This window comes from Centruroides vittatus, unplaced genomic scaffold, assembly GCF_030686945.1.
Source record: "Centruroides vittatus isolate TY-2023 unplaced genomic scaffold, ASM3068694v2 contig_2818, whole genome shotgun sequence".
NCBI classification, from domain to species: domain Eukaryota; kingdom Metazoa; phylum Arthropoda; class Arachnida; order Scorpiones; family Buthidae; genus Centruroides; species Centruroides vittatus.
Window position 1 is genome coordinate 1,871,998 of NW_027121792.1, and position 10,071 is coordinate 1,882,068.

At 29.5% G+C, this 10,071-nt stretch overlaps 1 protein-coding gene across 2 annotated transcripts; it reads left to right on the forward strand.

Annotated features, from left to right (window-relative positions):
• The first annotated feature begins 3,708 nt into the window (after positions 1–3,708).
• On the forward strand, positions 3,709–8,298 carry LOC136972178 (alcohol dehydrogenase class-3 chain L-like). Of its 2 annotated transcripts, XM_067266737.1 has the most exons (12): positions 3,709–3,805; positions 4,076–4,148; positions 5,917–6,018; positions 6,225–6,366; positions 6,715–6,802; positions 6,917–7,043; positions 7,114–7,330; positions 7,403–7,536; positions 7,601–7,733; positions 7,811–7,949; positions 8,029–8,085; positions 8,148–8,298. In XM_067266737.1, the coding sequence occupies exons 2-11, from the start codon at positions 4,128–4,130 to the stop codon at positions 8,063–8,065; spliced, it is 1,140 nt and encodes a 379-aa protein (XP_067122838.1). In that variant the 5' UTR covers positions 3,709–3,805; positions 4,076–4,127; the 3' UTR covers positions 8,066–8,085; positions 8,148–8,298. The 2 variants fall into 2 exon arrangements, with proteins under 2 accessions (XP_067122838.1, XP_067122836.1); XM_067266735.1 differs by having other exon boundaries at positions 8,029–8,298.
• Positions 8,299–10,071: the final 1,773 nt, after the last annotated feature.

Below are 10,071 nucleotides of genomic sequence, written 5' to 3' on the forward strand. Positions count from 1 at the left end.
TTTAAAAGCAAACCTGGTGGCGATTGACCGAACTTAAAAGCACAATAATTTTTGGCCAAATTCTCATCTATCTTCTGGCCTGCTTGTATCTCATAAGGTGTAAAGACCACCCTGAAAAACTCTTGGGTGTTTTCAACTCACGCGAATTCGTTACCTGGTCCTTCAGGGTGCCTTAATTGCCTCGGCTCTCTGGCTGGCTGGCTGTTTATATTATAACATTCCTCTTATTGATATAGCTGTGATCTTAATTTAAGTAATTTTATGTACAAAATATACATTTTTATTGTCTTGCCATTGCATAAAATTTGCATTAGTTATTATATAATGTGACATAATGCTCCACTGTAATAAAAATAAATTATTTTTTTGAAACTTTTGTAATAAGGAAATTGTAACAAAGCTTAAATATAAACTTTTTATTTGTAATCAATATAGTTGTTTTGAAATTTTATCAAAGTTTCTAAGACTTCCTTGAACGTTATTTCGGTAGATAACGTCATTGACTTTAACCCCAAAACCCGATTCTTGTGAATGGAGTGAGTTCGTTTAGCATACTGTCGAATATATGTTTTTTAATATGATTTTTTAATGAATGTATATTATCTGTATGTCGTTTTATTTATATTTTTTTGCTATATATACTGTATATGTATCGTGTTATTGCTTTGTTCGTGTTTTTCCATTGTCTTTTTTGTAATTTTTAAGCTGCTTTTGGGTTTATGTTCTGGGGGTGGAAATCAACTGCCTAATGACATTTCCAAAAGCAGTCTTTTCTAGCTTTGTTATAATTTAACTTTAAAACACTCAGTATTTGAGCTGCAATTTGAAAAACAATTGTAGACTTATTAATTCCCTCTGTTGTCTGTTCTTCCTTAATCTCGGGATCGGAGTTAGTTAGAGACCAGATGGAAAGCTTAGGACACGAGGCTCAAATTAACTACAGTAGACCCCCCTATAACACGGGTTCATATAACACAGATTCGTATAACGCGCTAAAAGACTCGTATAACACGGTAAAACGTCATCGCCGACTCGTGTCGCGACAGGATTGGTCGAATCTGAACCAATAGCGGACATTGTACAAACCGTTGAGTTTAAACGAGCAGCAGACCTACTAAAAACATTTATTATTCAACGGCCATAAAAATTATATTTATATTAATGATGTTTCCAAAGTTCAGCGAATTTTTCGCAGAAAAATAACTTATCGGGAAACACGCGCCCGCCGTTCGACGAGCCGCTCCGCGACGAAAACAAGCTTAAGCAATGGCATCGTCGAACGGTGCACACTCGGTAAGTAATCCTACAATTTTTTGTTTATATCATAGTTTATATGGATTATTTCTAAAAAGTTATACGTGATTTGGAAATGTTGAGTCAAATTAGTCTAGAATCGATTAATTTTACGGAAGAAAACCTTTCAAACAGCCGTAGCTTTTAAACTGCACAAGTGCCGGGCTGTGATTGGCTCATGTATTTAAGTGACTTGTACAACACACAACGTATCTACCGTGTTATAAGGGGGTCTACTGTATATACGAACTTCCGATGCAAACAAACCGGAAGTCACGTTATTTCAATTCAAAAATTTTCCCTGAACGGAGTTAGATGAATGGCAACACTCTATTGCTAACAGAAAAAGTATGACGTACAAGGGCAAGACACCAAAAAATTGAGAACATTGTGACGATGTTATAATAAATACTAATTATTATTTTTGATTAATCTCATGAATAGCAAAAACGTTAAAATATGTTTATTAATTGTTATGTTAAAAAACGATTGTTGACATAGTAACGATGATTCAAATCGTTTTTCTCCTTTTTTTAAAAAACCGTTTTTGATTGTCGATCTCCTTGTTCAGACATAATAAAAATAAATTATTAATTCTTTTCGTCATATTACTTGTAATCATTTTTTAATAAATACAGACAATACGTTAAAATAAAAGCAAATAAATACAGTCTACTCAGTTATAAAGTTCTTATTAAAAATAATTCGATATAAATAAATATAATATAGTAAGCGAAATACAAAAGTTAACAAACATAAACCAAAAATTAATATATAAATTTCTCCACCGAACTCCAAAAAAAAGGTTCCTAGTTATTTATTGATCTCCATATATTAAAAGAATCAATTGATCCTCTAAGGGTAACTAATGACTACGTTGGTAACTCCTGGTTTAAACATTTGTATATATTCTAAATTCTAGTCTATTCCTAGCTAAAGGTTATTCTGTAATATATTAATCTCTTGAAGGTTGCTTCAGCAACAACAAGCTGTTTTATAATTATTTGTTTATTGTTATGTTTAAAAAGCGACTGTTGTAGCAACAACGCTTTAATTGTATATATTTTATATCTCACAATATATACATTCCAAGCTAAAAGTTAGTTGGATGAAAGTGAAGTGCTTGCAAATTTTGCAATAAAGGTAAAATTTTATTTTTAATGTCATAAAAGTTTTACGAAACCGTGTGTTTGATTTAATGATTTTTAATCCAGTATCGTAAAAAATTGAAATTTTTGTACTAATTTTAAGTAATTTAATTATGCTATTATTTTGAAAAGAATTGTAGGTTAATGTTACCTATGGTTCCAAAATGGCGGCTCGCCTCTGATTCCAGCAAATAGAAGAAAGGAAACAGTGGGGACACACGTTCTAACCTAACCTATTCTAATAATTTTGTTGGTAATAATTACCATAATTATTACCAACAAAATTATTAGAATAGGTTAGGTTAAGTTAGAACGTGCGTCTCCACTGTTTCCTTTCTTCTATTTGCTGGAATCAGAGACGAGCCGCCATTTTGGAACCATAGATAACATTAACCGAATTGTGTAAAAAGAGTTGCTTTTACCACTTTTTGCTCTTTCCACAAAGTACACGGCATTGCCAGTGATGTTCGCTGATATAGTTGACGTTAAAGAAAAATAAATAAAATACAGTAGTCAATTCAGACACGATTATATAAATTCTCGAGAAGAGAAATATTTTGAATAGTATTTAATAACATTGTTAAACATAAATAGATATAGGAATGTTTAATTAATTATGTATATATGTTTATTCATGATTATATAAGTCTATTTACATACAGTACAATGAAGAGAGCGTTGAAAGTTTAAATCATTGTCTACAAAATTTATTACATAATATAATATAAAATAGAGGTTATACTTAATATAATATAATAATAGTATTACTATTTTGCATGTTAAAAATTCACGAAATTAATTATACATATGTTAAGTTTAGAAAATATTTTAAAGTGTAAAGGATGGAGTCTTATTCAAAATAAAAATAGTTAGCCATAATCTACTTATTAAGAAGTATCAATACAGTAGACCTCCCATAACACGGGTTCATATAACACGGAACGTATCGACCGTGTTATAGGGGGGTCTACTGTAGTAGATGGATCAAATTTCATTTCTGTCTGTTGTTATATCATAGATGAAAAAAGCACACGTAATAAAACATTTTTAAAAATTTCCAAACGACAATAAACTAGCAATAAAACTAGCAACATAATCTATTAAACATCAGATATAATTATCGTTAACTATTAAATTAAATAAGTATTTTCGATAATAACTTTCAATAAAATAAAAATAGAAGAACGTTTGAACTTTTAATTAAACACTCGCTACGTGAATTATTCTTATATAATAGTGACAACTTCTAGTTATACCGCATAATACCGTACTGTATTCATCGTACTCAAGGCTTTTTTTCAAGGTTTTATAAAATGCAAAACACAATCGTTCGACTAACGATCTAAACAACTCGTCGCATTTTTGTAAGTATGATTTTCATTTTTAGTATATTAATTTAGAATTAGTAAATTGCTTTAAAATTTTACTAGAATCTTTTCTTTCTTTATTAAACTGTATTATTAAACAAAACGCCTTTTTTTCCCCCGTTTATATATATACAATCGCGTGATGTTATGTTAAATTTTCCTTATACTTTAACTCTATTTAGACAATGCTTCATAAAATATTTAATAAATAATTAAATATATATATATATAGGGCCTATTTATTTGAATTTATTCTTTTTAAATTAGATTTAATGCGAGTTAAACCTGTCTTTTTAAATATTTTTGTTCGTCATTCAACATGTTTTCGACTCAAGGCAAGGTAATGTGTTTTCTTATTATTATATTTAAATTTAAAATTGAAGGGAAATTATTGTATAATATTTTTTTGTATATTTTTTTTTACCAGGAAATATTTTGCTATTAAAAATAAAGTTATATAAATGTTTTGATATTATTAAACTTATTGAGGCTTCATCTTATCTAATAGTTGGGTTTAATTGTCATTAGTCACGTCAATTGTAAGTAATTTCGCTGGGTGAATAGATATTAAAACAATTATTTATATTTGAATTTTGATAGCATTAGAATTGTTTATCTTCCTTCATACAAACCTTCGTAAATGTGTTAAAGTCATTAACATTTTTTAATAAATTAATTGTGATTAGTTATAAAATACATTTAGTAAGATACTGTATAGAAAATGAAAAATTTTTTCAAGGATAAATTTATACCAGGAAATTCCGTTTTATGGCAGGTGTCCAGAATGTTTTTAAAAGATGAATCTATTATTTACAGTTTCCGAATAAAATACATTTTATAAAGTATTAGTAAGTATTATTCAACATACCATTTTGAAGTGAATAAAAGTAATATAACATACATCCATTTTAATTTACGTGTATACTTTTAATTTTTTTGCATTCTTGAAGCTTTCAAATTTCGATATAAATATGTATAAATTGTCCCAGTTAATGTTTATAATTGTATATAAAACGAGAGTTATGAAGTTAACATTTATTTGATTATAAATGGGTCATAATCTGTTAAAATATTAAAAGTTTTAGTTACAAATTTGATAATGATACTCTGAAGTTATCTTAGACATTTTTTTTGAAATTAATAATTATATTTGTGTATAAATATAACTGGAATTGTTATTTAGAAAAAAATCTGCACGGTTTCGTTGCAGAGATGTCGAAAACTTGGTATGAGGCCCGAAGTAAAGCGGGACCATTTTGGCTTTTACCGGGATTTACTTTCTCTTTTTATGTAAACGTAACAACCGGGACAGTAAATCCCTGCTGTTATGTATACATAAGAAGGAAAAGTATGGGAATCGTGTCAAATTTGACTCTTCGAGTGTTTTGCAAATCATGTTTTCAGACCACATGAACCCAAAAAGTAAAAAAAAAAAGGCAAAAAAATTCCACGTGTGTGTGTGTGTGTGTGTATATACGTGTGTTGGCGTCTATTTCGCTTAATATCTCAAGACAGGGTGAAGATAAAGTAACGAAATTTGGCACGGTAGCTTGTATGTAAGGAGCATTAATGCTACTAAATTTTGGTTGTGAAAGCTCAAGGGAATGGAGAGATAGAGGGTGGTCACGTGTCATATCTCACCAGAGTCGGACTTAATAAAGATTTTTACTTGTTAGCACTTGCAGTGTTTTATAAAACCCATCCCTGCCCTCAAAATTAAATCTTTATATTTTTTAAATTATTATAAATTAGCAAAAGATTTTTATAACAAAATCTCATAACAAATGGCGCCACATACAGTCTTATTTATTTTCATTAATAATACAAATGTTATTTTTAAAATAAAATCTCATAAAAGCCGGGAAAGTTACGCAACTTTCCCGGCACCATTTGAAAGATTCGATGATTAAAGATCATTCATAGATTAATATTTTAATGTGTTTGGTACAGTACATCAATTTTAGCTCCTGTTTATCGACCAGTTCTCTTAACGACCTAATTGTAGCAAGGTAACTAGGTCGTTAAGCGAGGAATGGCTGTAATTAAATAATTAATTATTAATTTCGATTGCAAGAAATAATATTAAATATTTTTTTTCTTATATTTAGCCTATCAAATGTAAAGCTGCAGTTGCATGGTCTAAAGGAGAACCACTTTCTATTGAAATAGTGGAAGTTGCTCCTCCAGAAAATACGGAAGTTCGCATAAAAGTAAGTTAATAATAAATTTATTATTATTCTACTATTAGCTAATAACGAATGGTTTTAAACGTAAAATTGTAGTACTATAATCAAAAACTAGACTTTTATGTTATTATATACATCTATACATAATAAATAGGTATTAGTATACATATAATAGTATTAGCAACTATGTATTAGGCTATAAACATATTTTAAATACGATTTCTCAACAGGTTATTTCAACAGGAGTATGCAATACAGATGCAAGTTTTCTTCAAGGATTCGATCCCAATCAAAGATTTCCACTCGTTTTAGGTCACGAAGCTGCCGGAATAGTGGAGAGTGTTGGAAAAAATGTAAAATATTTTAAGCCAGGTAATGTAAATCTTTTAAATTACATTTTTATGTTTTTTTTTCTTTATTTTCGGCTGTTTCCGCTCTAAGAGAACCCTTTTCCACGGGTTCGGCCAGGCCCATAATGCGGGTAGGCGGATGGTGAGAGACGAGACCCAAAATATTCGGGATAAAATTTTAATTTTCTGAAACTTAATTCGTAAATCTTCTTTTTAATAATGCCTTCGATATAGCCTATTCAAAATAACAAATACAGTAGAACCTCGATTATCCGAGGCGAAGATTTTCAAAAGAAACGAAAATTGAATGTAATAAATACCGTAATTAAAAATATTTTTATAATTATATAAATGAAATAAATTATTACAGGGGATCACGTGATTCCTTTATTTTTGCCACAATGCCAACAATGTGATCTCTGTAAAAATCCAGATACAAATCTTTGCGAAAAAGTTGTGTAAGTGACATAATTTATTATAAAATTGAATCTTTATTTCAATTTTTATTGGTTATAATTAAATGTATTAATTATTAAAACACACCTTTTTTTCGTGTATCTTTTTAATCTCAGAAATGAGTCAGGAAGAATGGAGAATGATCCCAAATCTCTTTCGTGCAAAGGAAAATTGTTGTCACAATTGATGAATCTCGGCACTTTTTCTGAATTTACAGTAGTCGAAGAAATGCAGCTGACAAAGGTTCGATGAACTATTAACAAAACAATTTTGTAATGATAATTTTCTCAAAAATTTTATTACATTTTTACAGATTAATCCGAAAGCTCCATTGGATAAAATGGCATTATTGGGCTGTTGCATTCCTACCGGATATGGAGCAGCAGTATATTGTGCTAAAGTCCGAAAAGGATCCATCTGCGCTATTTGGGGTCTGGGTGGAGTCGGAATGTCCGTTGTTATGGGATGTCATTATCAAGGAGCAAAACAGATAATTGGAGTGGATATAAACGTGGATAAATTCAAATTAGGTAAAATATTAACTACGTATTCTTGTATTTCAGCGCTAAAAAGATATAAAATAATACTTTTTATATTTATAGCTAAAAAATTAGGATGCACAAATTGCATAAATCCAAAGGATCACGATAAACCCATCGAAAAAGTTCTTACTGAAATGACTGGAGGAAAAGGCGTTGATTACGCTTTCATTGCTGTTGGAATTAAAGATGCTGTGGTTAGTATTTAATTTAAAAATTTTATGTTTGTTTATATTGCTTAATAACTTTGACTATTTAAAGAAATCTGCCTTATTATCGACTCGCATGGGAATTGGCAAAGTAATCGTAATTGGTTTAATTCACGGAGGAGAAGTTTGTGTCGATGCACTCGGTTTACTAATGGGAAGAACTGTTATGGGAACAAATTTTGGCAGTAAGTCACTAAAACTAAGCGTACAAAAAAGACCCATTGAAATTAGTTTTTGATTATTCAATTCATTTTCATTGTAGATACGAGAGGTTTAACTGATGTTCCCAAAATGGTAGATGATTATATGAATGGTAAACTTCCTTCGGATGACCTAATAACTAATGTCATTAATTTGGATGACATCAATACCGGTTTTGAACTTATGAGAACGGGAAAATCGTAAGTAGATAGGAAAATCATCGAATATTTTCTTCAACATATTTTATATACGTGTATTTATAAATCACATTTATTTCAGTCTGAAAACTGTAGTTATCTTGAAACACCAGAGTTGATTTCAGTTCATCTAAAAAAGCTGTTTATCATTCACACGCTTAGCTTTTATAGTTTATTAGTAAAGTTTATATTGTGAAATACACGTTTTATTATCAAGATTCAAGGAATTAACAAGATTCTATACATATGAGCCTATAGATTTGTTTTAAATATTAAAAAATCAAGAAGATATTTTATAAAAATGTACTGAAATTGTTTATCAATGTTAATAAAATACCGGTAATAAAGAAAATTTTATCGTGTTGTAGTGCTTTAATCCTTTTAGATTGAGTAGTTTATCTCAAAAAGACATTTTTATTGTAAAAATCTTTTTAATTATATATATAACAATCAACGCCGTTGAAAAAAAAATTTTTATTATTCTGTAAATATATTCTATTCAAACACAAATTTACTAATGATTCATAATATTAACCAAATTTATAACTTATTTTGTTTTTTGTTCAATTAAGAAATTATGATACATTTTCTATTTAGATTAAAACTTTAAAAAGATTCGTTTTAAACCCTAAATCCGATTATACAGCCAAAAATATTTTTACTGAAGTTTCTTTATTCAAACGTGAAACAATTATTGAAAGAATAACACCAGCAACGAGTTGCGTAACTTTCCCGGCTATTAAGAGATTTTATTTTAAAATAATAACTTTTTTATTAATCATACTAATAATAAATACGTGTGGTGCCATCTGTTATGAGATTTTATCATAAATTTTTTTTATATTAATAATTATCATAAAAATGGCAAAACACTTAATTTGAGAGTAGAGGGGTGTTTTATAAAAAAAAAAAAAAATGTGAATGTTAATAACGATTAAAATTTTTATTAACATCGATTTCTCTCGAGATACTACACGTGATCCCCACTATTAAATTTTGACCTTTAACCGTCAAAATTTAATAGTATGCTCCTTATATACCTTTTTTGTTTTTCTTTTACTTTTTTGGGTTGAGAAGGTCTAAAAACGCGGAAATTTGCAAAAACCTCGGAAGGTCAAAGTTGACACAATTCCAATACTTTCTCTTGTTATGTGTACTTAACAGCCGAGAAAAATAAAAAAAACAATTATAAAGAAATATCGTTTTGATGATTTTCGTTTTTAATCATTGTAAATGAAGATGCAGAGCAAGAGTGAGCATGCCATCATGCAAATAAATTATCTCACGTAATATACCGAGTAATTGTAATTATATTACTCCTATTTAACGCTGTGTAGCGAGATCTTTAGCACTCCAAATGCAACCAAATGTGTGGTATGGTGACGTTTCAGGACACTTTTTACAGAAAACATTCTGTAAAATAAAAAAATCAATACCAAAACTCATTGTTATAGCACTTTTGGCGCTGAAAGTAACGAAAAAAGCGGTTTCCTTTGTATATGCGCACTTGTTTCCTCCAAATTCTAAATATGAAAGTGGCCACGACTGAATGTTATTTCTATCAGCTATGATAGCAATCATCTTGCTCTTTCTCGTGAAATTATTTTATAATAACAATGGCAATGTTGAGTCTGTACTTCGGGGATTTTACCGTTATAAGTGGAGCCGAAAATTTTCGCTTTTGGCGAATTTCTCAGCTATATAAGGTTTAATAAAGATGAAGTAAGAACATAGTGCGTATATTTATTTCTGGCCAGAATACATGTAATAAGGTCTTTACAACTATAAAATATTCTTAATGTTCAGATATTCTGTCCCTGTTGTTCATATACAGATTGCCAGTCATACAATAACTGTTTTTCATACTTGAAATTAATGTAATAACTTATTTTTCAGATTTAAATATCTCGAGGGTTTGTCTTCATATGGTGGTATTGTTTAAATCATTTGATAATGGTGGCTTTGTCAAAGTGGGCATGCACATCATTATCAGAGGCATACATTGTCAGGACACTTTTGTGTTTTTTAGTGTCAACATCATATTTGTGTTCAACCGATTATTTGGTAGATTGTGTAGTGGAATCAATGTAACTTCCAGGTCTATAGGTCAAAGTTCACGGGAGAT

What these genes read in the sequence shown, in the direction of transcription:
- LOC136972178 (XM_067266735.1), top strand. Translation starts at nt 4,128, where the DNA reads ATGTTTTCGACTCAAGGCAAG. An exon ending in TGTTTTCGACTCAAGGCAAG is followed by an intron (nt 4,149 to 5,916) that starts GTAATGTGTTTT and finishes TCTTATATTTAG; the next exon opens with CCTATCAAATGTAAAGCTGC. An exon ending in TTGGAATTAAAGATGCTGTG is followed by an intron (nt 7,537 to 7,600) that starts GTTAGTATTTAA and finishes GACTATTTAAAG; the next exon opens with AAATCTGCCTTATTATCGAC.